Below are 25,435 nucleotides of genomic sequence, written 5' to 3'. Positions count from 1 at the left end.
CTAAAAACATCACTAGAGAAAGGCGTTTATTGGAATGGCAGACATGGTAGTACAGTCATTGAGTTCTTCAACATATCTTCAAAAAGTTTTGAAATATAAATTCCATCAAAATATTTACAAAAAACAATCATGAAAACCATCAATGCTTTTATTACAATGATACAGATTATTTGACAGATTGTATTATTTATGTTAAATTCAATTTCTTGCTCTTTGGATAATGCCAGCATGTGGCAGTAAGAGGGCTATTCTATATAACATACATATTTCATTTCCAGCAGTCCTGCTGCTAACATGGTTGAAAACCAACCTTACAGTCTATCTTTTTAATAATATTTAGAGGTTATAATACATTTATACACTTTTCACTATATATACAACTTTTTAGGCTAATGACATAATGAGTGACTTCCCAGTGCCAGAAAACATTATGCAAAGCACCCAAAAATGGGATTTTATCCCTTTCTTGCACTGTCCACATTAAAAGGCATGGTTTGCGATTGGAGGAAAGCCGAATACAATTCCATGGGTTGTCACAAATGATGTCATAGCTGGCTCATTGTTGTTGGTTGCTCAGTGAGCAACCAAGCTCTCAGTGTGCAATGTGGTTTACAAGCTCATACATTGTAGGTAACAAAGAGATGAAAGAAGAATTCCCACTATATGTGTGAGTACTTCCCAGCAGTCAGTGGCTACACATGGAAGTTGTCAATTTAGGTTTAACAGCCATACAATCTAATTTACAGTATTTACTGTATATCAGGTATCAAATTCACTACCATAATCACTTAGGGGCAGATAGTGTGAATTTAGAACTCAGCAGAAAAACTCACTCACTTTCTATGGGGTTTTTAAAACATATTTATCAAATGGTGAACTCCATTGATAAATACAATTCTAAAGATCGCATAGGATTGAAAAGAACATGGGTGAGTGTTTCTATGGAGAGCTGTAATCTCACATTTTGATAAATCTGCTCCTATATAGAGTGTAGAGCTTTGCAGCTGGGGTTGCAAGCGTTAAAGGATAAGTAACAATAAAACAATAGTATAAAACAGCACATTGTAACTTAAAAGCAATGGCCCACACGTTTTTTTTGGCAGAGGTCCTCAACCTTTTCTACCCATGAGCCACATTAAAATGTTAAAAAAAGTTGGGGAGCAGCACAAGCATGAAAAATGTCCTGTGGATATAAGGGGTGTGATTGCCTATTTGGTAGCCACTATATGGACTGGCAGCCTACAGGAGGCCTACAGAACTCCTGTTTTTTTATGTAACAAAAACTTGCCAAGACTGGAATTCAAAAATGAACCTGCTTTGAGGTGACTGGGAGCAACATCCAAGTGGTTGCTGAGCAACACGTTGCTGCTGAGCCACTGGTTTTGGAACACTGTTTTATAGCATAATCGAAGAGCTTGGATAAAACATGACAAAGCCCATGGGCTAATTGCAAAAGGGCTACTTTTCCAGGCATAACATACATAAATCCTCTTGGGATCCATTACTGTCAGCTGAGAGCTGGTCACAGTAATGTACCTGTGATGCTTGGCAACAGCAGAAAAATTGTAGGCAGTTTGTACCAGTGCTACGTAAATCAACTTTTTTTGTAGTGAGAGCTCTGTACAAATTTGGCATGTCAGTATTACATTTCAATAAGACAGAAGGGTGGACATAATTCTGTTCAGTAGTCCAATGCCAGTAAAAAAATGAAACAATAAACAAGAAGCTGGCTATAAGGAGCAGACAGGGCCATTATTGGGTTAGCCCATTATTTCAGGCCCTGTAGAGCAAGAGAACACTTTTATTAAACTATGTTGCTTTGCAGACTGCCCATTAACAACAAGTTGATTTCCTAAGCCCCATGTGTCAGGTATTTTTGCAAATCTGGTAGCTGCCATTGGTTCCTACCTGCTGCCTTCTAAGTGCACTTCTTAGTTATGGGATGCTAAATCGCACAATTATAGTTACGTGTAAATGTACATATACTGTATTCCGAAACTTTAAATGAAACGTAAATTCAGTTGTAATATGAGCATAAAGGTTGAGGCTCATATTGCGTATGCGTAGAATATCAGAAAGACCTCTGTCAGAATAAAATATCAAAAAGACCTAAATCTAGGTATACAAGGCAAGAGTCAATCATTTAGCGAACTGTCAGCCTAGCACATTTTAGCCTGATTTGACTACTGAAGTGTTGTGCAGTAGACTGCATGTACAGCCCGGTGTGGTCCCCAGCAAATGCAGTTTTCCAACTTGCCCTATCTGTACTTGACTGAGCCCTAATAATATATTGATAAGGGAAGTTATACTTTTTGATCCATATACAAGTCAATAAGCTGCCATCATGACTGGCTCATGGCAATTGCAGAGTCTTCACTGCTGTTCCCTTGGTCTAGGCCAAGCCTGAGGATGGATTGTTCATACTTCTGCTTTCCCAACTTTATCACAGCCTCGATCTCTTCTGCAATGTCCTGTCTGCCACTCTCTTGCATGGCTTCTATCAGTCTCTGCACACAGTCCTGCTGGTCATAGATCTTTCTAGCCCACGAGAACAGCATGTCAAAAATCTGTTCGTCCAGATTATCTCTGGGGGTGCAGAGAAGAATGAAATGTATCTCCAGGGATTTGTTGGTCAACATTTTAACAGAAGGATTATTTTTGGAAATTGTTTGTCACACTAGCTTTCAGTAGTGCCACAACTGTGAAGGATGTGGCTCTATGAAAAAACAGGCATTTAAAGGGATTCTGTCATGATTTTTATGATGTCATTTTTATTTCTAAATTACACTGCTTGCACTGTAGATAATTCACTCTACAATATAAAATTTCATTCCTGAACCAGCAAGTGTATTTTAGGTGTGGTGTGCCTGGTCATGTGCTTTTAGAAAGAGCCAGCACTTTAGGATGGAACTGCTTTCTGGCAGGCTGCTGTTTTTTCTACTCAATGTAACTGAATGTGTTGCAGTGGGACCTGGATTTTTACTATTGAGTGCTGTTCTTAGATCTACCAAAGAGCTGTTGTCTTGTGTTAGGGAGCTGCTATTTGGTTACCTTTCTATTGTTCTGTTAGGCTGCTTCGGGGAAAGGGAGGGGTGATATCACTCCAACCTGCAGTATAGCAGTAAAGAGTGATTGAAGTTTATCACAGCACAAGTCACATGACTGGGGGAAGGTGGGAAACTGACAATATGCCTAGCCCAAAGTCAGATTTCAAAATTAAATATAAAAACATCTGTTTTGCTTTTGAGAAATGTATTTCAGTGCAAAATTCTGCTGAAGCAGCACTATTAACCGATGTGTTTAAAAAAAAATAAAAGAAAGATTTTTTTCCATGAAAGATCCCTTTATTTAAAAGTGTTGTATCACATCTTAAGAAAATACAACTTTTCAGCAAGAACTTTTGTATTGAGAAATGGCAGTACTCATTGGGTGAATGATCAAAAGGCCCTGCATGACATGCTCTAATAGATAGCAATCTTCTCAACCATATTTACCTTTTATTGTAGCTAATTCGATCCAGCTCCCCAGTGCTTAGGCCCAGGTTCCTGCCAATAGTCTTCCACTCATGTCCGATGCGTCTTGCAATGCTAGACAGGTTGGTTTCAGTAAGATAGCCTGTCTCAGCATTGCCTAAATTCAAAGGGGGTAAAGACTGGCCATTTTTACCCATCTCATTTTCCCCATACTGTAGCTTTAGTTTCTAAACACACAGAATGAAAAGTTGTTAAACAGATGTAGACTTGTCTTTGTATATCACCTAGCCCCCATACCACATACCCCCAACTTGCATATCTTAGTTATACATTTTAGCTATTCACACTGCTACTGAGGAAACACTAAGGGGCAGATTTATCAAAATGTGAGTTTAGACCTTAATAAATAAAAACTCACCCACGTTCTATTCATTCCTATGGGGTTTTTAGAAACATATTTATCAAATCAAATCACCCATTGATAAATACAATTCTAAAAATCCCATATGAATAAATAGAATGTGGGTGAGTTTTTATTTATTAAGCTCTAAACTCACATTTTGATAAATCTGCCCTAAGTATTACTGATATATTGTAATTGCCTCTACTGAAAGCATTTCCCCTATAATAATACCCTCATATGGTATATCTTATCCACAGAATTCAGTTGACACCTATATGCCAATCTAGATTGCAAGTTCATTCGTCTTCAAACTTTTACATGGCTAATATAAGTGTTGGAAACTTAGCTATAATTGCTATATCCTATTTCTCAATTTTACAGGCCAGCAGCAGCTAAAGGTCCAACATTAGACAGGACTTACAAGAAAGGGGTATACATATATAGTGAATAAAGTACCCCCTCTTGTAGAATATAAGGATATTATAAGTTACCGAGGAGTTCCAAGACCATATAAAAACACGAGGCCAAAGGCCTTGTGTTTTTATACAGGTCATGAAATTTTAAGATGACTTCTAATATCTATATTTTGCAACAGGGGGTACTTTATTCATTATAATACACAAGTTTCAGTGAGTCATGTGACAGAAATGGCACCACTAAGCTCCAATTATAACAGATCACTAACATCATTTACAGTATAAGGATATCACAATAGAGAGTGAAGGTATAAAACTCACTGGAAGTTTTAGAGGCAGTGTGGCCATCCAGTGGGAATTTGGGCCCTTCCTGTGCTTTGTTGCTTCCTTCGGCAAACCAGCTGGAACTGACCCACGGTAAAATGACACCTGATAGGGCAAGATATAACAAATAAGTAAATAAACCTGGTAATACAATAAAAGCTTGATGAATGTGAATGAATGTGGCTAAAAATGCCGTATTTTATTTATTATTATTGCACCAGCCTAACGTTTCAGCTTGTCAATAGCAGCAATGATCCAGGACTTCAAACTTGTCACTGGGGGTCACCATCTTGGAAAGTGTCTGTGACACTCACATGCTCAGTGGGCTCTGAGCGGATGTTGAGAAGCTAAACTTAGGGGTTGTTGCAAATTATCAAGCAGAAAATTAGGTTGGCCTATAATATAAGCTGATGCTACAGGGCTGATTATTAAATTCTGATGCTGATTGCACTGGTTTCTGTACTGACATGTAGTAATTATCTGTATTAATTACTAATCAGCCTTATATTGTGACATTTCTATTCTATGTGTACTGTATATTGTGAGTGGGTCCCTAAGCTCAGTAAGTGACAGCAGCACAGAGCATGTGCAGTGAATCAGCAGAAAAGAAGATGGGGAGCTACTGGGGCATCTTTGGAGACACAGATCTTTACTGCTAAAGGGCTGTGGTTGCCTTGGGCTGGTACAGAAGCCAAAAACATAATGTACATAATTTCTAGCTACTTCTTTAGTTAAGCTTTAGTTCTCATTTAAGAGGAATGTCCCAAGGAAGAATAACATATCACCTGCCCTTTAACATCCTTCTCTTTCCGGTCTGCTTGGGATGTCATATATACTTCCTTTATGTTTTTCATACGAGAGTAAAAAACAAATACAATTTTGCCATTCACACAATCAGGACGTTCTGAAGAGAAAGAAACAAAAAAAGTGTTAATGTAAATAACAGTTTTTTTTCTTCGTTCTCATAAATCTTGTGATGATAAATCACATATCAGGTGAGTAACTTATAACATATAATGGAGACTCACAGATGATGAGTGGCTGAATACATGCTTGCAAGTAAAGTTTTCTTTAGGCCCAAGGTTGGAGACACAGAAAAGAGCCTAGGGAGTTTTTAGTGTATGTGTATTGCTTGTCTCTTCAACAAGACATTGAAGAGGCCTTTGGCCGTTTATGGAACTAAAGTAAACAGGGCCACCATCAAGGCAGAAAAGGGGGTAAATTCTGCATCTGAAGGGGGCCTTGACCATTTTGCAAAAGTTACGCAAATTGAGCAAGTTAAGTATAAAGTTAAGTTAACATTTAAGCAATTTGGATAATTTTCCCAAAACTTCCATAACTTGTCTAGAAACTTAATGTAACTTACAAATAAGCTTGTGTAATAACTTATGCAAATAATTTCCGTTAAATATTTAATGTAAAAAACTTACATAACCTATGTATCAAGCAATGAAAGGGGGAGAGCAGGGCATAGAGGTGGGTAGGGTTTAATTTATGGCAAAAAAACAGGATAAGTTTACAAACATCATGATTTTTAATCCAGAAATATTGGCAGGTGTGCTGAAGAAATGTGCTAGACCCAACTAATAAGACGCATTACTGAAATATCTGGACTGCAAAGTAGCATTTTGATTGTATGAATGCTACTGCTTTTATGGGCTTTTAATTATGCATAGTATGTGTAATGGCATATGTCTAAGCAGAGATTTTTTTTTTAAATAACAAGTCTGCAAAGGTTTATTTTGCAACAACACCTACTATGCATAATTTAAAAGCCAAGCAGTAGCTACTGTAAGACTAGGGTAGTGGTTGGTGAGCCATGAAGGACTGGTTTAAGAAAAGGAACTAGAGGGTAACAAGACAGAGCTTCATTGACTTCTTGTTTGTATTAAAAATTTGTAATGTTGCAGTACAAACAAGGAGTTCAGTGGCTGGTTTGGGAATCAGGAACCTTGAGAGGAGACTAGAGTCACACCTGAATGTAGCTGGAGACCTTGTTCAAATTCTGCAAAGAATTGTTCTCCCTCCACTATCTCCACCATATCTGAGGGCTCTGGGCCTTTGTATCTGTCCTTCAGTTTCTTCATTGTAGTGTCCACCTAAAGAAAGACAAAGTATTGTCAGCATTTTATATATAGTCGATGGCAGTGTCCATCAGCGAGAACAGAAAAGAATGTAATACACTGAATGCTACTTTATGTGTTCTGGATGCTTTGTATGGTGTCTCTGATCTGCCCTGTGTGCTAGGGTCTGTAATTAACTGGTTATCATTATAATAATCAGCATAAATCACTGGGGAAATGATGTCCCATATGATGTCACATATAAAAAAACAGCAAGAAAAGTGGTGGGAGGGACAGCAACATAAAAGCAAAATGAGAATCGTTATCTAACTGCAACTCAAGTTGGGCCGCGAATGAGCAATGTATAAGAAGAGTGACATACTCTGTCCCACTGTTCTCTAGTATATTGTATAAAATAATTAAAAAATTATAGAGGGAACATCATTATAACAACCTAAACTAACCTTCAGCATCTTGATTGCAACAATCACTACTCATATAAAACAGGTGACAGATATATTATGAGGCTAGACTGATATTAGTTTTTAAAATATTTAACAGTAAATACCGGTCTAGCCAAACAATTAAACAAATTGCCACAGGTGAGTTCCTGATGCCTGAAATAGCCCCTATTACTGCCTGAAACCTGAATCTGTATTCAGGCAGCACTGATTTAGTGGCAGATTTATTAAGGGTCAAGTTGAAAATTCAATTATGGTCAAAACTGTCAAATTTGACTAGGGAATTATCCAAACTCGATTCGAAGATTTATCACACTCTGGCCCTTTAAGAATTCAACTATTCACCACCTAAAACCTGCTGAATTCATGTATAAGCAGAGTCGGACTGAGCCGGCGGGACACGGGGAAAAAACCCGGTGGGCCCCATGGCTCTTGTGGGCCCCACTGGCCCAGATCCGCATCCAGAGCTTTCAGAGGCTTCTTCCTGCCGGCAAAAAATATTGTGCGCGTGAGCGCACGCACGCACATGAGGCAGCAGAGAGCGCCGGCTCGTTGGAGCAGCAGGGGGGGCGGAGGGGGCCCTAGGACAGCAGCCCTGGTGGGCCTCCGACCCTGTGTATTAGTCAATGGGAGAGGTCCAGGGATCAATTTGGAGATGTTTGTAGACCTCCTGACATTCAAGTTTTTTTCGGAGAAAACTCGAATCAAGTTTTTTAAATTCAAATCAAATTCGAATTGAGTTTTCGGATCGTTAATATTCGCCCGAGTTTTATCTGATTTTAGTAATAAAATTCCCCAAGTTTCAATCGAATTTAAGGGAGTTTAAAAGAAATTCGACCCTTGATAAATGTGCCTCCCCGGGTCTGTATAATATAACACAGTACCTTATTGGAAAACTTTTCCAAACTTAAGCACTCCTACTCAAATAAAGCAAGGGAATAGTAAGGGAATAGTAAAGAGACCACAAATATAAATATGTCTCTTTCATATTATTATTAATATGTATTTATAGATCGCCAACATATTTCACAGCGCTGTTACACATTTTCACATGCATGCGTATAGTATTAGTTTTCAATTAGTACAGCATCAAAATTCAGAAGCCAAGGTTAACATCAGAGAATTTTAGGGTTGTGTTTATTACCTTCATTCATCACTATGGCACTTTGCTAGTTTAACCCAAGTAGATATGTATTCAAATAATACCTGTATGTTAACATATTGGTATTAGATTTACAGAAGTTATACCCTTATTAATGTACCACCTATGAGTTATGTTTGTTAATAAAGGTTACATAAAAGGTATTAGTTGTATGTGTTGCTGTGTTTCCTGGGCTCAGTACAGTTATATACTAAATATAATATACTAAAGGGCGAAGTGACTATAGCTTGTGACAATTCGCCAGCGCTACAGCTTTCATGGACTTCGCCGATTTACTAACAAGCTTTCGCTAGCGAAAGAGACAGACACTAGTGGTCATTCGCACTCTATAGCCAGGCAAATTTTTTCTCTGGCGAATAGATGTTACTCCGCAAATTCACTAAGATACGGATTTTACTGAACGTTACCTCTTTCGCCAGACTTGCCTTTGCCAGCTCAGACCAGGTGAAGTGCATTGTAGTGCATATATCTTCCTCAATCTTCTGTCACTTACATCATATTTTTAGTGGAAAAAGTTTCTAAGCCCCAAAAAACGCTGCGTCTTTTCCTTTTTTTAGAGTGATAGGATACTCTTAAACATTTTTTTTGGGTTCCCCCATACATTTTCTAACATATGGAACCTTAACTATACAGTTGGCTCATGTGTAGGGCATTATAATAACTCTATTGTCTTTATTAAGGTTCCCTGGACTTGTGTAATGTAATGTATTTGCTGCAACATATCCGTCCATTCAACTTTATAATTTCCCGCCATATGCAAATTAGCCTGAGCGAAGACCTCTAACTAATTTGCGCTAGACATAATTGAACGCTAGTGCGTCTTCGCTTTAATTGCTGAAGTAACGCTAGCAAAAATGCGCCAGCGCTCCTCGCCCTGGACGCAACTTTGCATTTTAGTAAATTAGCGTTGTCTGAGCGAATTTTTGCCTGGCGAAGTGTTGTGATGGCTGCAAAGCCGTCACTGGCAAATTTTCGCCGCTTAATAAATTTACCCCATAGTGTTGGAAACAGAGATCTGGTGTATCTATAAAAGTTAAATAGAAACTACTGTTTGTATGAAGCCACATGTATCTTACAATTGAGCACCACAAAAGCAGTATTGCCATATAAATAACAACAGAACATTTCTCCTGGCTCAGTAGCTACTCTCTCACTCCATACACAAGGAACATTATATTGTATATTTACAGCACTTAATAAAAGCATACACAGGTAAAATTCACATGCAGACACCCTAGCATGCTGCTACTTAGCCTTTGAAAAGCCTGGCATTCACTGTGAGCTGCTAGAGAGGCTGTCAGGAGAAAAAATACAACGGACATTATAACCAAAACTAACAAATTGTCTTCTAGTTTATGTGCAAATTTGGAATTTCTGTCATGATGAAGAATGAAGCTAAATGTAAAAAATGTGAAAGAAGAATAACAAAAAAACCTCAAATTTTTAGAGATTTATTATACCCGAAAGCTGCTAAATATCCAAATCCGAATATAGTCCATTTCAAACCTGTCAAGGTCATGTAGAAGTCAATGGCAGATGTCCCTGAAATTATTTGTGACATTCTGATCTGTGCTGGATAATCATATAAAGTAAGGGTTTTTGTCTAATAATCCAAAAAAATCAAGTAGTGGAAAATCGTTAAAGTCCAGTTTTCTGAGCATCATTCGTATGATACGAATTGTTGCTCTGATTTTTTGAGAATAATTATTGATAAATGAGTTCAATTCCTTCAATGGAAGGGAGTTTGGTGGGCAATTAACTTGAGTTTTAATAAATAACCCCCCAAAGTGTTAGTGCTGTATTAGCCACGTATTCTTGGGTACACACCTTTTGTTTAGGAACACACTGAAGCAGCACCTGTTCTGGGTCCCTTTTTCTCTGCAGGGCCACAAAATTCACCTGATACATGCGAAGGCGAGTGTATACATTTTTGGCCATCTCACCAATGTAAGTTTTGGTAGTGTACCACAGCCAGTACCTTGAATCAGAGGTAGATCATATTAAGAACAGAGTAAGAGACAATAAATATCAACAAATAAAGCAGATTTGTAGAACTGATTCTGTGAGCCTTACCAGGAGAAATGATCCACTTGGAACCGTGCATAAATATGAGTGATTTCAAATACCACCTGACTTGTGATATCCGTCCAGTTTTGGGCCTGGGGGTCTCCATGTAAAAGGACTAGTCGGGAGCGATCAAGTGTATCGCCTGAAAAGGATAAAACATACCACATAATTCACTAGCAGAGCTTAAAGGAGATCTAAAACTTAACTAAAGAAGTAGCTAGAAAAGTTGTACATTATATTTTGGGCTTCTATACCAGCCCAAGGGAACCATAGCCATTTAGCAGTAAAGATCTGTGTCTCCAAAGATGCCCCTGTAGCTCCAGATCTTCTTTTCTGCTGATTCACTGCACATGATCTGTGCTGCTGTCACTTACTGAGCTTAGGTACCCACTCAAAATATACAGTACTCATAGAATATAAATGTCACAATATAAGGCTGATTAATAATTAATACAGATAATTACTGCATGGCAGCACAGAAACCAGTGCAACTAAAATCACACTTTAAAGGGCATGTAAAGGAAAAAAAATAAAATCCTATTTATACTTTCTTTAAAGAAAAATAAACCTATCTCCAATATACTTTAATTAAAAAATGTGTACTGTTTTTATAAGAAACCTGACTGTATGCAGTGAAATTCCCCCTTCATTTACTGCTGTGAATAGGAATTTTCAGAGGGTCCCTAACTGCTGGGCAGGGAAACAATTATACTTATGAACAGTAGTGGGAGCCCCCGCCTTACTTCCCAGCCATGCAGAACTCAATCAGCTTTGTTTGTTTCCCTGTAGAGCAGTCGGTGACTGTGTAGAGATTTGTATTGGATTTTATTTTTGCCTTTACATCCCCTTTACTGTTTCCAACTCCAGCTGCAGGGACAAAGATCATGGAGCCAGATTTAAACAGATAAAATGGGATTCTACTTTCTCTAGTTGGAGAAAGTTTGTATTAAACAATACAAAAACTATAAAATCCACATTAGATTACATGACAACACAGGACCCAGTGCAGTCTGTATATTCTGATTATTAATCAGTCTTGCTGTATCGGCTTCTGGCAGATATTATTTGACTTGTGAGCATGTGCACAGTCTTGGTCTTGCAAATAAGTATAACAAAGTTACAAGATGGTGACCCCCTGTGGCCAACTTTGAAAGCATAAATCATTTGTTTGATTAGGCTTGTGGTCCAGTAAGTTCATGTTTATGTTTAGTATACAAAATACAGAATTTCTAGCCTTATTCTATTTTAGACTTTAGTTGCCATTTAACAATCAGCTCTGTAGCATCAGCTTATATTATATGCCAACCTCATTTTCTGCTTGATAATTTCGATGACCCCTAAGCTTAGCTGCTCAGAGCCCACTGAGCATGTGAGTGTCGCAAGACATTTGGTGACCCCCTGTGACAAGTTTGAAGTCCTGGATCATTGCTGCTATTGAGAAGCTGACCCTTTAGGCTGATGCAATAAGTTCAGTATGTAAAATAAGGCATTTTTAAACATATTCATTTTTAGGGTTTAGTTCTCCTTTAAATATAACTATTACCGGATAATTTACGGTATAATAAAGCCCATATTTTCCCATATCTGACCTGTAACCCCAGTTGGAAGCGGCAGTTGGATTTTAACAGGACAGAGGAAGTTATCAGATGAGCTCTGTGACAGACACAGGAGAGGGCTGGTTGTAGACTGGGAATCTCCAGTGATTCTTTGCAAATCTGCAGTGCTCACTGGCAAAACCTGACAAGGTAAGGAGCATAACCATATTAAAATGCACATAGTATTAATGTTCATTTGAACATAGTGAACACAGCAAATGAGATCTACAATTTAAAAAAAAAAGAGAAAAATCAAAGAACACTGATTTTAAACGGCACGTCAATCCCAAAATAAACATTTCCTTCTAAATGTAAAATCAGGGAAATGTATCATGGATAATATATAGGTGGGACCAAAAAAGTGAGGGAAAACTTAGGGGCAAATTCCCTAACCGGCGAGAATTTGCCAGCGACGGCTTTGCAGCCATCGCAACACTTCTTCAGGTGTAAATTCACTAGGACAACCCTAATTCACTAAAGTGCGAAGTTGCGTTCAGGGCGCCGAACACGATGAATTTTCACTATCGTTACTTCGGCAATCAAAGTGAAGATGCGCTTGCGTTGCCTAATTTGCATACGGAGGGAAATTATAAAATTACATGGACGTATATGTTGCAGCAAATACATCACATTACACAAGTCCAGGAAACCTTAATAAAGAAAATAGAGTTGTTATATTGCCCTACACATGAGCCCACTGTATAGTTATTACGAACCTTTGCAGGCTATCACTCTGAAAAAAGGAAAAGACTCCAGCGTTTTTTGGGACTTAGAAAAATTTTGCACTAAAAATTGAGGAAGTCCTATGCACTTCATTGCACTTCGCCTGGTCTGAGCTGGCGAAGGCAAGTCTGTCAAAAGAGGGAACGTTCAGTAAAATACCCTTTTTTTAATTTGAGGAGTTACGTCCATTTGACAGAGCGAAAATTTGCCTGGTGATAGAGATCGCTAGCGTCTGTCTCTTTCGCTAGCTAAATTATGCCTGTGCCTGTTAGTAAATTTGCAAAGCTGGCGAATTTTCGCTAGCTTTAGTCACTGCGCCTTACATCAGGGGATGTAAAATTGAGGTTGTTACTTTTAAAACAATGTTGCAAAAGTCTCAATTCCCCAGCAAAGACAGGTCTTTTAATCAGCTCCTTGTCTTAGGGTAAGGGCATACCTGGCGATTCGGGGAGATTTAGTCACCTGGTGACTAATCGCCTCTTCTTTGGGGTGACTAATCTCCCCGAACGGCTTCCCCCTGTCTTCCGCCGGCTATAATGAAAAAACACCTGCCTCATGGCACACGCGACACTTCTTTGTGAGGCAACTTCGGAAAATGAAGCGCCGCGTGTGCCATGCCACAGGTGTTTTTTCATTATAGCCGGCGTAAGACAGGGGGAAGCCGTTCGGGGAGATTAGTCGCCCCAAAGATGAGGTGATTAGTCGCCAGGCGACTAAAAATCCCCGAATCGCCAGGTGTGCCCTTACATTGTATCAACAGTCTGAGCCACCAGGGCAGAGAATAGAAAGGGACAGACACACTTCCTTCGTTAGCAATACAAATACAAATAACGTACAACCATAGAATTTTTAATGAATGTATATTGTACCATAATAGGTAAGGGAGCAGAAGAAAAAAGACCAAAAATCACTGCTATAGAGTGTGCTTGGATTTCACTTGGGTTTAAAGCTGTAACTACTTTTTAACTCAGCAAACAGATTTCTTTTCATTTTTAACTTTATTAGCCAGGCAATCTGCAAGGTGTGTGCAAGGTGTGTTAATGTTAAATGATATTATTATTATTATATTTCTTTAAATTATTATTATTATTATTATTACATATTTATAAAGTACCAAGATATATCACAGTGCTAAACACAGGATTTTGGTTTAGTGCTACCCTATACATCCATTAAGTTAAAATTTTCCAAACATGCATGGACAGGTCACCACAAAGTCCCTGTTTATTTCTAAACTGTGGACAGTAGAAATACAGCAAGATTTTAAGATGTCCAACCTTATTGTCATAGCAAGGACAGAGAAAGAAGAGAAGGCACAAGCAAGCCTTATTATTTCAGCAACAAGAATATATTGTACAATCCAATGGAATGAGGAACAGTATCATTAAGGAAGCACTCACCTGCATGCTGATAGTTCTAGTCTCTTCAGTGGCACCAGGAGGAAAATCAATACGAATGTTCTGGTCTACACTAGAAAACAAGACCTCTCCGTCTTTTGGCACTTGACATTGATCTTTCACTAAACGTGACACCACGAAGAACCAGGAGAAGTGAGGGACTCTGCAGATGGCCAAGTTCTGGGTGAAGGAAATGGAAAAACAGAAAATGAAAGTGAACTACATGCAGTATAACTGCCATATTCATCTAAGTTACACATTTCTGAAGTTTTAAAACCCATAAAATGAAAAAATATAATAATCTGAGCACCTGTCTAATATAGATGCATTAAACGTTTCAATGATTTTTAAGTTATTTGTAAATGTAATTGCCTTTCATCATGCCAAGCATGTGTGAGTGTGAGTGAGTAGGAGAGCACTGTATCACATATTGGGATCAATAATTCTCACTCTGGCTTACTCGCTTTGTGCAGATAGTGGTGGCCAAGTCAGTCCAGTTTTCTCCACTGTAAGTCCTGATCACTACTTCTCTTTTCCGCAGGGTTCTAGGGGTTACCAAAATGTTAGGTACGTCCAGTGAGTCCTGCTAAAAACAAACAAACAAAGAAACCTGATATTTCTGGCAAACTATATGCATTTAGTAAAGAATAAATCTATTTCCTAATTACAAAATACTCTCGCTCTCTCAAAATACAATGACAATAGGATAAACAAAATTCAAACAAAATTTAAAAACTATATAGTCCTGCCCAAATATATATATATATATATATATATAGTCTTTAAATATAGTTTTTAAATTTTGTTTGAATTTTGTTTATCCTATTGTGATTGTATTTATTCGGTAACACATCTTGAGAAAGTTTGTAGAACACAACTGAAACGTCGATGTATACCTGATGTAATATTTGTACAAATTTTGGAGAAAAAGATAATTGGGAGTGCGTGCTACCTTTTGCTTCTTAGTGTGCCAAATCAAATACAGTACCTCTGCTACAATGTCTGCTATTATCTTCCCTACCTTTCTCTTCCGCATAGACCGCTTCACAAAATAGGGGATGCAGATCTCCACATCCTGTAAGACATAAGAGAGGGCAGTTTGAATGTATAATTTACTGCATTTTGAGAAATTCACAATATATAAGTAATTAAATACACTAAATAATATTCATCACTTTGTCTGCCTCTTAAGGTCATGGCACATGGAGGGGCATATTTATCAAGGGTCGAGTTTCTAATTGCAAAAACTTCAACGTCAATTCGGTTGGTCTTATTGAAATCGAGTTTTGACGTTTTTTGGGGGTCGAAGTGGTCCGTAATCGGCCTACTTTGAATTGTACGATCGAAGGAATAGCGCCTTCGATCTACTTTGATTCAAAGTTTTTTTTTGACCTTCGATCTCCCAAACTCCCCCAACTGCCTCCATACAGGTTCTAGGAGGTCCCCCATAGGCTAAAACAGCACTTCGGCAGCTTTTAGGTGGCGAATGGTTGAAGTCGAAGTTTTAGAGACAGTACATGATAAATTTCGATATTCAAATTTCAAAGTTTTTTTCAACTTCGAATCAAAGTTGGACTATTTGATGGTCAAAGTACCCAAAAATTACTTCGAAATTCGAAGTTTTTAACTTCAAACCTTCACTTCGACCTTTGATAAATCTGCTCCGGAGTGTTGCAAAAAAAAAAAAATTGCACTCCCCACAGGCAACTAAGCAAACGTTTTTGTTGAGGTATATGGAAATCATGATATGTAAAACATTTGAATCGCACAAAAATTCCTTTGTTTACATTTTCTCTATACTATTTAATTTTTTAAAGTAGAGTCATCTCTTGTACAGCAGAAAAAAAATCATGTACTTTTGCTAGACAAATGAACAGCCCCCAGGAAAGTTCCTTAAGTTGAAAGAACACAAAAAGTAAAAAAAAATTGCCTGGCTTTAACGCCAATTAAGTACAGAAATTGTTAAAAAAAAAACATGAATGTTGGCATTAGGGGTCATAACAAATTAGAGAAGCCTCTATTTTTCTTGTGTTTGATCTAAAAATGAAAATTTACCTGGTTAAACTGGATATCATGGGGCTGTAACTCCAAAGTGTAACTGAGAAGCACATCATGGTGTCCCAGTTTCACATGCTCCTGGTCAGGTGGAAGAATTCGAAAGTAGATGGTGACATTAGAAGAGACTGCTCCAAGAGGAAAACAAAACTGGGGGCCCAATGGCAGAAACACTCTGCCTCCATCCGGTGTCACTAGAAAGCTAAAAGTAGATATCTAGTTAAGTTCCTGAGCCTAAGTCACTTTTCACTTTCTAATTCATACAGAATAACAAACTTTAAAGAGATTGTGAGTGCTAAGGTCAAATCAAAGGCACAATAATTGATCAGAATTTACTGCAGCTTGTTTCATTCTCCAGTTCTAAACACCATAAATGTAACTACCCATTACAAATAATCTCCTTTACACCCATTGCATTCATTCCTCTTAAAAAGACTACAAGATCATACCTTTTATCTTCAGAGCTGAGGTAGATTTCCTTTGACTTTAAAACAGGAACGTGATCTACAGGGTGGAATGGAAATAAATGAGCTCCATGTAAAACATGCTCATATTTGTTATCAAATTACAATTTTTTTATATTTGTATAAAAATATCACAATGCATTGACTTTTTCCTGCAAAAGGAGTTATCATGATGTTAAGGTACAAGTGTATATTGCACCACATCAACTCAGCACTAGTAGTACATTACTAATAACATAGGTGCCTTAAAAATGAATGCATTAACAGACAACAAAATCAAACAGAAGGGTTTGAGTGTCTGTGCAGAAACAGTATGTGTTTCATGACAATGCAATAAAGTGTGGATACTTCAGAAAGCAAGGTAATTGCAAGACTGAGCCGATGTTACTTTAGCGTAACTGAAAAGCAAGAAAAATTATTTTGATGAATATTGAGGCAAAGGGAGTTACAGAGATTGGGATCTGCATAGAAAATGTATAAACAGGACAGAAGGAGTTCAGAAGACAGATGCAGATGTGAACGAGAGACTTGATTGAAGCAACATTTTGTATGAATCGAAGATTTACTTTTTGGGCTTGTAGTGCGGCGTGTAAAGTAAGTTATAGTACTTTCGATGGATAAAGATAAGACCTTTAATTAACACTGTGGTGGCACAGTAGAAAAGAAAATGGCTCATTTTAGAAATTAAATGGAGAAGAAAGAAAAGACTGGGCTGGGAAGAGAAGAATCAGTGAGTGTTTTGAGAAAGTGGATGCATTTTGTTGATAGTGTTAGCAATGACAGAGAGAATGGTCTATTTGAGGCATAAGTTTAAGGAGCAATGAGCACCTTTGGATATGTTTAGTTTCACGTGTTATTCTATCATCGAGTCCGAAATACAGTATATGACAGCTTGAAAACACAAGATAGTTACCATCGGTTGAAGGGGTTGGCTCAGCAACCCCAATAGGATTTCCCTGGAGCCGTACACAGGGGCAATTCATGATTTCTTCTGGAACATATCGCAGTTGGTTGTTTTTTAGGTCTAGGCATTTAAGGGATGGTAGAACTGCTAGACCGACAGGAACACTTACAAGCAAATTACTATGGAGGTGAAGTTGTTGGAGGGACACCAGTTGACCTAAAAGGAAGTATTAGAATGTAAGAACACATATTGATTTTTCTTTTTCCTGCCTCCAGTTGACCTAAAACACATGAGAATAATAGAACATACAGTATTTTTTCTCTCAAATGAAACACTCTCCAGTTGCCAAAAACAAAATGTCGAAGCGTTCATCTCACTGAAAATCGCATGAATTGCACCCATAGTGCTCCCTTTTCTGTAATATACATGCACATTCTATATTAGCATGTCTTCCAAGGTGTCATGATTTCAGTAATAGAAACTCACACATTGTTTCAGGTAGTTCTGTGAGGCAGTTCCCAGACAGGTCTAGCTCAGTGCATTCCTGTAGTCCAGCAATATCTTCTGGAAGGCATGCCAGCTTGTTTTCTGATAGGTCCAGTGTCTTGAGCTTCCCTAACTGTCCTATTTCTCCTGGAAGGACTGCTAGCTGGTTGGACATGATGGACAATAGTTCCAAATTCCTCAGATTGCTAATGGTATCTGGTAGTGTTCTAATCTGATTATAACAGAGGAGGAGAGAACTGAGACAGGAGAGAGATGTGACACAGAGGGGCAGCTCTGTGAGGCTGTTGAAGCTGAGATCAAGGTGCTGCAAGTTGGAAAGGCTGCAGAGCTCTGAAGGTAGGGAACTCAGGAGGCCACTCTTTGTTTTACCATTTTCATCAAAATCATGTCCACCTGCAGATTTCAAAACAATAATTTATGATTACTGCATGAACACTTGCTTAAGCAGACAACTTTAACATCCGTCATCTTAGTCTGTAAACATTTTAAGAGAGGAGAACACAAACCCAGGACTCAATAATCATTACATGTAAGATTCAATGATTTACCTTGTTACTGTAAGGCACTGCTGGGTATTTAGGAATGTGGGATTGATGAACAAGCTAAAAAACTAATCTAGGGTGTGTCCAACAAAAAAAAACTCTTGTGTACATCAGTTCAACACCAAGCTACATCATAATGCAGCTACAAACAGTATATGAACCCTGAGCTGTGTGTATAATAACAGTATATAATACATAAGAGCATTACATATACAGTGAACAATTTTTTTTACTGTGATCCTTTGATGTCAGAAAGGGTATGCACAGCGGGGCTCATTTATAAACACTGGGCAAATTTGCACCTGGGCAGTTACCCATGACAACCAATCAGATGTTTGCTTTCATTGTTTTCCTTGCAGCTGACTGAAAAAACCTAATCACTGATTGGTTGCTATGGTTGCTGCAAATTTGCCCAGGAGCACCCAATGTGTATTTATCCCTAAATCTTAAAACTCTATGGATTATATATTATAATATACCATTTGGACTTTTATAAGAATACTTGCCTGTATAATTATGCTTTTAAATGGTCACAAACATCTTTGGTGACCTATAATATTCTTGCAAAGCCCAGTTTCCCCCACCAATACTGAAATACTGGGTTTTATCCCTTAAATAGCTGAGAAGCCCTCATGTTGTGTATAGCTGGTCTAAGTCATAAAAACTAGTAATGTGAGCAAAAAGATGCTTGTCATTTGTCATCCGCCTTAAAACTAAGGTCTCTCTTTATCACCTTTGGCTACAGGCCATTCTGGGACTAGCCTATGAGCAATGGGAGGAAGCCACAGATAATGCCTACAATTTCCTAATCTTGGTAAAAGATAGACTTATACAGTACAAGCTTTTTCACCACAGCTACATAACTTCCCTCAAGTTGAAGAAATTTGGTAGGAGGCAGGACGACTTTTGCCCACTATGCAAATCTCCTGGTGCGAATTTTACTCATATGTCTTGGTCCTGTCCCACATACAAGAATTCTGGTCTAAAATAATGGAGACCCTGGTGAACGAACTGGGCACACCACGGATAGTGGACCCAGTAGTTTGTTTGCTAGGGGTAATAGATGAGGTACTACCCACCAATGCAGCCAGAGTCCAGCTACTTACGCTTATGTTCTATGCTAAGAAAACAGTAATTATGCACTGGATGCGGGAACCCTCCCCTCCCACACCTTCTGGAGACGGTTGGTAGACGAAACCCTTCCTCTCATAAGACTAACTTACAAAACAAGGGAGCTTATGATACATTTGACAAGATTTGGTGAGACTAGTGTGACCAGGATCCTCTGGCTAACTAACTTATCCTCTTAAACCAGGATGCAACCTGCTCTAGACCACTAAATACACTTATATGCCGACAACTATAACCTTACGTGATTGTATTCTCTGCTCTGTGTATGCCTGCACTTGACCTGTCACTAACACAATGACACCCTATCAGGCACTGTATTGTATTGTTTGTATGTGTTGTCAAAACCAATTAAATTTACCTTTAAAAAAAAACCATGCCTCTCTGCATAAACTCTTACACCTTTACTTTGAGTGCTATTATGCTAAATGGTGGTAACTTTAACTACATGTTACAGCATTTCCCTGAATGTTGTGCCAGTCCATTTCTACTGCCAGAGGTTCAGCATGTAAATAATCAAACTGCATTCATACCTTTCAGAACCAGGGATTTCAGTCCAGTATATCTGGGAAGGACATTCAGTGCTTGGGGGATGAGCACGTCATTGGTGTTGAGTCTTAGAAATTCAACCAGTTCAAGGTGGCATCTTGGATCGTTAGTCAGCTGCAGAAAAAATCTGCACCCATTTGGGACAACATCAAGAGTGATCCTGTTGTCTGCGAGATGCTGTAGGTAAGGGGCTGGTTCCTCTGCATTGGTTTCCTCCCAGAGGGGATCCAGAATACGCTCCATCTCGCATTGTCAGAACTTGGCAACACGGGCATGTCACAGCTCGCCCAGCGCAGAGGAGGTAACTGTTAAAGCACAGGCATTGAGGAAGGGTACAAAGAGATAGACATCATGAAGAAATTCAGCAGATATAAAATAATAATAATAAACATAACATACCGTACATATAATAGGTAAAAATACGAATTAAAACAGCTAATGTCAAATAATAACCACATAAATATGTGTAAATCTCAAATAATGAGAGGATGGAAGGACAGATAAATAAATGTTTTTTTTATCAGACTTAAAGTATGAGATCCAAATTATGGAACACCATACCAAAGCATCCCAATTAACATGTCCCTAATGTAGCCAGTAGCATGAATCCATTCCCTGAAAACTCGCACCAGTGAAATGATCACAGATTAAGGCCTTTTCATAGCCATTACTACTAGTGTCAAGGGGAAGACACTATGGGGCAGATTTATCAAGGGTCGAATAGTAAATTCGAATTCAAATTTTTGAGTGTCAAAAATCACACATTAGAATTTTAATCCCCCTATTTGATTGTAAATTCGAATGGGATATTTATCTCACCTTGACCATGGAAACAGTCCTAATGCTAATATTCGCCCCTAAAACCGGCTGAGTTAATTTACAAGTCAATGCCAGAGGTCCGTTGAGCCATTTGGAGTTAATAGCCTTCCTGAATAGTTAATGTTAATAGCCTTCCTGAAATTCAAGGGTTTTTTTGGGAGAAAAACTCAATTCGTATGAATCGAATACGAATCAAATATGATACGAATTTAATCGAATAATAAACATTCACATTTTTTCTTACATAACCTCCCAGACGAATTTTAACAATTTCACATGAATTCGAAATTCGACCTTTGATAAATGGGCCTCCCCATGACCATCAGCTCTATGAGAACCAAACAATTACATGCCTCCCAGAAGTGCCATTCATTGGCGCTAGGGACAAAATGGAAAAAACATAACAGTATTATTTTACAGATAATAATAGTATATGATTCTACAGAGATGTACTAATATATGCCTTTGTATTTGTAAATGGTTAGGAATTGCCATCTTATTTTTTTATAAAAATGTGCTTCAGACATTAACAGCACCCCTCTATTAATGACACATCAGTAGCTGGTATTAGTTATAGAGAAAAGACCTATTTTTATTGAAATCATCATTCGCCTCTTATTATCAGGCCCGGATACCGAGGCCACTGGTTCCTAGTGCCGGCACCCGCACTCGCACTGCCCCCGCACATGAACATGCGTCAGAGCACTGGGGATGGTGCGTACAGGAGTATGCATCCCCAGTGCTCCCTTGGATTGCGCTGGGCAGCATGCCGCCCCTAAAATCGTGCTACCCTAGGCCTCACCACAAATCCAGGGCTGCTTATTATTGCGTTTATGGCCCACAGGGAAACATGAGATCATTTTACATTTGCATTGCTTTGGAGTGTAGCGAATAGATGGTACAGTGCACCCCATAGCAAATCTATTTTAAATGCATTACATATGTACCCTAATGCACTACGTATGCACGCCAATTACAGTACTGACGTCTGCTGGGGATCTCTTTCTCAAAATACTTTGCAGTTGCTATAATCTATGGAAAATGTTACTGGCAGTTGCCATTTATGTATAGAAAAATAGACAATTAATATTCTAAGTGCACAGATTTGAACGTATGGGTATTTGTATAGTTGTCTGCACGCATGGCCCAGGGCTGAATTCATCTGACGTCAGATGTTGTTTCTATCAATCGGGGACTACCTAAGGCCCCTCCGACAAGCTTCCCCAATTGATATCTGGCCGAAAGTCAGCCAGATGTTGAACGGCTAGGATTAAAAATCCTATCTGACCGAGGACCGCCTCATTCCGACTGCCCATTATGATCTGATCATTGGACCTTAGGGCCCATGAACAGATAAGCCCGATATTGCCCACCTCAAGGGCATATCGGGGAGAGATCTGCTCGTTGGGCGACCTCAGTACACAACAGTCCCTGTGACCAGCACACAGCATCTATACCCTTTGGATGGACCATGATGCTGTTTGCTTGGTATGCAAAGTATTTCACATGCACTATTTGTACACATATACAGTCAGTGCCTGCCATTTGGATTTATATGCCTTGCTTAAGAAAATCATGCCTATCACCTAAGGTGGTGGTAAAACAGGTTGTGCATGTACGCAAAAAAGCCTGCGTGTACAAACACAAAGCCTTGTCTTTTTTATAAAACAACACATCAATGGCAATATGCATAAGGCTTTGTATTTTCGCTTTTTTTCTGAACAGACCTTTTCTCTCTGTTGAAAAGGTCTGTTTTGTGCTGGCCAAACATATACAGTGTACTTGCTTCACTTGCTCGGGGCCTAGAGTATGTGCCCTAGAGCACCTATAAACGTTGGTGAGTTTTTCGTTATACCGAACAGTAAAGTCTTCCTAGATATACACCTAAGAAGGAATGTATTAGAGGCAGCACTTGTATGTTATACTAGGGACGCAGCAAAGCCAGGATTCGGTTCAGAATTTGACCAAATTGAAAGTCATGTGACTTCAAAGCTGTGGATAACACAACAATACAGTTCAACAATTTTGTGTTCATGCAATTTTTACTAAAATTTTAATATGCAAATTAGGGTTTGAATTCAGTTCTGTGTTTAGCTGAATCCAAAAATTATAAATTTGGTACATCCTTAGCAGGTCTGATCTGGGAGTCAAAATAGGCCATGGCATTTCAGGTACTCAGAGGTCCAAACAGCCCCCACCAGCCCAATAAATAGTGACGGTCTTTGGCACCTTACATCGGCCCCTCTGGAATTTGCCAGAACCCACAGATTGCCAGTCCGGGCCTGATCCTTAGTTCGTAGAGGCACACAACCTCTGTTCGGATCTTAGAATTTATCATCCATCAAATAAGAAGAGCATGTGTGCAACTAGTACAAATCTACACTAAATTAGGTTAAAATTTGATGTCTTGGATTAGTTTTAGCTGTGCCTTTCGTATTTCCAAAGCTTTGCATTTTATGAAATCAAAGTGACTTGCTTTTGAAAGAAAGAGAAAGGAAAGTGCGGCAGTACTCACTGGTCAGTACTCACTGGTGCACGTTGTAGTGGACTTGCAAGGTCAGGGATTCCTTTGTTCTGCTAACTGCTAGTATTTCCCCCCTAATGGAAAGAAAACTGCACTGAGCCTGTTAGACAGTGCACGTCATGCACAGGGATATTGCATTTATAATATATGATTTATATACTGCCATGCTGTTCCTTTTGTAGTTCTGTAACAGTCACTTCAAACTTCCTGGTTACAGCCGACCAGTGACAAGCTAGAGGGCCGGGCCTTTGTTTAAAGACACAGCAACTCCACTTCCTCTCACTAAATCTGCCTTTCCCCCACTTCCCCTCCTTTTTTACCAGCTTTTGTCTGTCCCGCCCCTCTCCACAGTATACTGGGCTACACTGAAGAATAGCTCAGATACATGCCTGGGCAAATCCTACAGACACTCTCTAATTATCACACAGGGAGAGAGTTTTGTCACATTTTAATAGGTACATGGCCTCATATTTACAAGTGGCAAGAAGTTGTTATTTGGAATATGTTGCTTTCAATATGACATCTTTGTGTAAACCTGTCTATAAACTTGTATGTATGTATATTTTTATTTGTATAGTGCTCCTTGAGGGCAAAGCACTGTACAGCATAATAATAAATTAGTAGTAACAAACAAGGGGTCACTGCAATAATAATTAACAATACGTGCATTATTAGAAATAAAATTCACATAAATACAAAATATAATTACAATACAGATTAAGTGCTCAGTGTCAAGGAGACAAACGGCTGGAGGACCCTACCCCATAGGGCTTACAGTCTAAATGGAAGGGTAACATACAGACACAATTCAGAGGGGTATTAATGTGCTGTAGCTTACAGTTTGTTACACTGTCATATAAATACCAGTTCCCAGTTCAGGTGTTATCCAGGTGCTCCCAGAGGTAGTCTTTGAGTTTTGTTTTAAAAACACTGAAGGAGGATTCTCTCTGGAATGGCATTCCAAATATAAGGAGCCGCAAGAGAGAATGGTTTGATGCGGGAAACAGCTGTAGTAGTGGGGGGTACAACCAAGCGGTTGCTCTGAGAGGAGCGGAGGTTTCGGCCAGGAACATATAAACTAAAGAAACAAGAGATGAAATGTAGTTAGGTGCAGAAGAATGAAGGGCTTTGCAGGTTATGAGGAGGAGTTTATAAGATATTCTTTGTTTTATAGTTAGCCATGATAAGGACTTCAGCAGGGGAGATTCATGAGATTCTCAGATGAAAGGAAGGGCATACCTCCCAACTGTCCGGAGGGACAGTCCCTCTTTTGACAGCTCAACCCGCAGTCCCTTATTTGTACTGGAAAGTCCCTCTTTTCTCTGCACCGAACAGCCAGAAAAAGAAACAAAGTTTCTCACTTAATTGGCTTTTAGCAGAGAGCCCAGAACAGCTAACAGGTGCAAATAAGATACTTTGTAACAATTTTGAGACACAAAAACACAGTTTAGATAAGGAGAAATATTTTCAAACTTTCATAACCTGCCAAATTTTGTAAAACAAACATGGTAATGAGGGGGTGTGGCCACAGAAAGGGGTGTGGTAAAAAAAATTGCGCTACATGTGGGAAAAAAATTTTCGTCCCTCTTTTTACTTCCATAATGTTGGGAGGTATGGAAGGGATGTATTTTGTCAATATTGTGTAAGAAAAAGTGACAGGTTTTGACAGTGGTCTGACCGGCCTGGCCGGTAAAAATGATGGTTGATCCCAATGTTATTAATAGGGAAAAAAGATAAATATATAGGAAGGCCGGTATTTTTTTCCAGAAAAGGTGGCAACCCTATAAGATACCAGAAGCTACTGATATCCGTGGCATGATAATATTTCTCCAGTATGTTTTGGCTATAAACAGGAAGAT

The 25,435-nt window shown here is 38.7% G+C and overlaps 1 protein-coding gene across 5 annotated transcripts; it reads right to left on the bottom strand.

The window, feature by feature from the left end:
• Positions 1 to 9: 9 nt before the first annotated feature.
• pidd1.L (p53-induced death domain protein 1 L homeolog) lies at positions 10 to 23,906 on the bottom strand. 5 transcript variants are annotated; one of them, XM_018257537.2, is made up of 17 exons: positions 23,568 to 23,906; positions 20,218 to 20,538; positions 17,994 to 18,407; positions 17,517 to 17,723; positions 16,589 to 16,643; positions 16,140 to 16,341; positions 15,073 to 15,159; positions 14,545 to 14,670; positions 14,088 to 14,264; positions 11,959 to 12,106; positions 10,376 to 10,511; positions 10,130 to 10,280; positions 6,592 to 6,715; positions 5,402 to 5,520; positions 4,614 to 4,721; positions 3,495 to 3,700; positions 10 to 2,586 (listed from the first exon to the last, which is right to left on the bottom strand). In XM_018257537.2, exons 2-17 carry the CDS (start codon positions 20,474 to 20,476, stop codon positions 2,343 to 2,345), a joined length of 2,763 nt encoding a protein of 920 aa, XP_018113026.1. In that variant the 5' UTR covers positions 20,477 to 20,538; positions 23,568 to 23,906; the 3' UTR covers positions 10 to 2,342. The 5 variants fall into 5 exon arrangements, with proteins under 5 accessions (XP_018113026.1, XP_018113028.1, XP_018113027.1 ...); XM_018257539.2 differs by having other exon boundaries at positions 14,545 to 14,667; XM_018257538.2 differs by having other exon boundaries at positions 23,582 to 23,906.
• Between the last annotated feature and the right edge of the window lie 1,529 nt (positions 23,907 to 25,435).

This window comes from Xenopus laevis, chromosome 4L (assembly GCF_017654675.1).
Source record: "Xenopus laevis strain J_2021 chromosome 4L, Xenopus_laevis_v10.1, whole genome shotgun sequence".
In the NCBI taxonomy this organism is placed as follows: domain Eukaryota; kingdom Metazoa; phylum Chordata; class Amphibia; order Anura; family Pipidae; genus Xenopus; species Xenopus laevis.
This window is presented reverse-complemented; position numbering and strand designations above follow the sequence as displayed.

Coding starts and splice junctions, on each gene's coding strand:
- pidd1.L (XM_018257537.2), bottom strand. CDS start 20,476: ATGGAGCGTATTCTGGATCCCCTCTGGGAGGAAACCAATGCAGAGGAA. Junction 10,281..10,375: donor CAAGTGGATCATTTCTCCTG/GTAAGGCTCACA, acceptor CTCTGATTCAAG/GTACTGGCTGTGGTACACTA. Junction 4,722..5,401: donor AGAAGGATGTTAAAGGGCAG/GTGATATGTTAT, acceptor TTGCCCTATCAG/GTGTCATTTTACCGTGGGTC.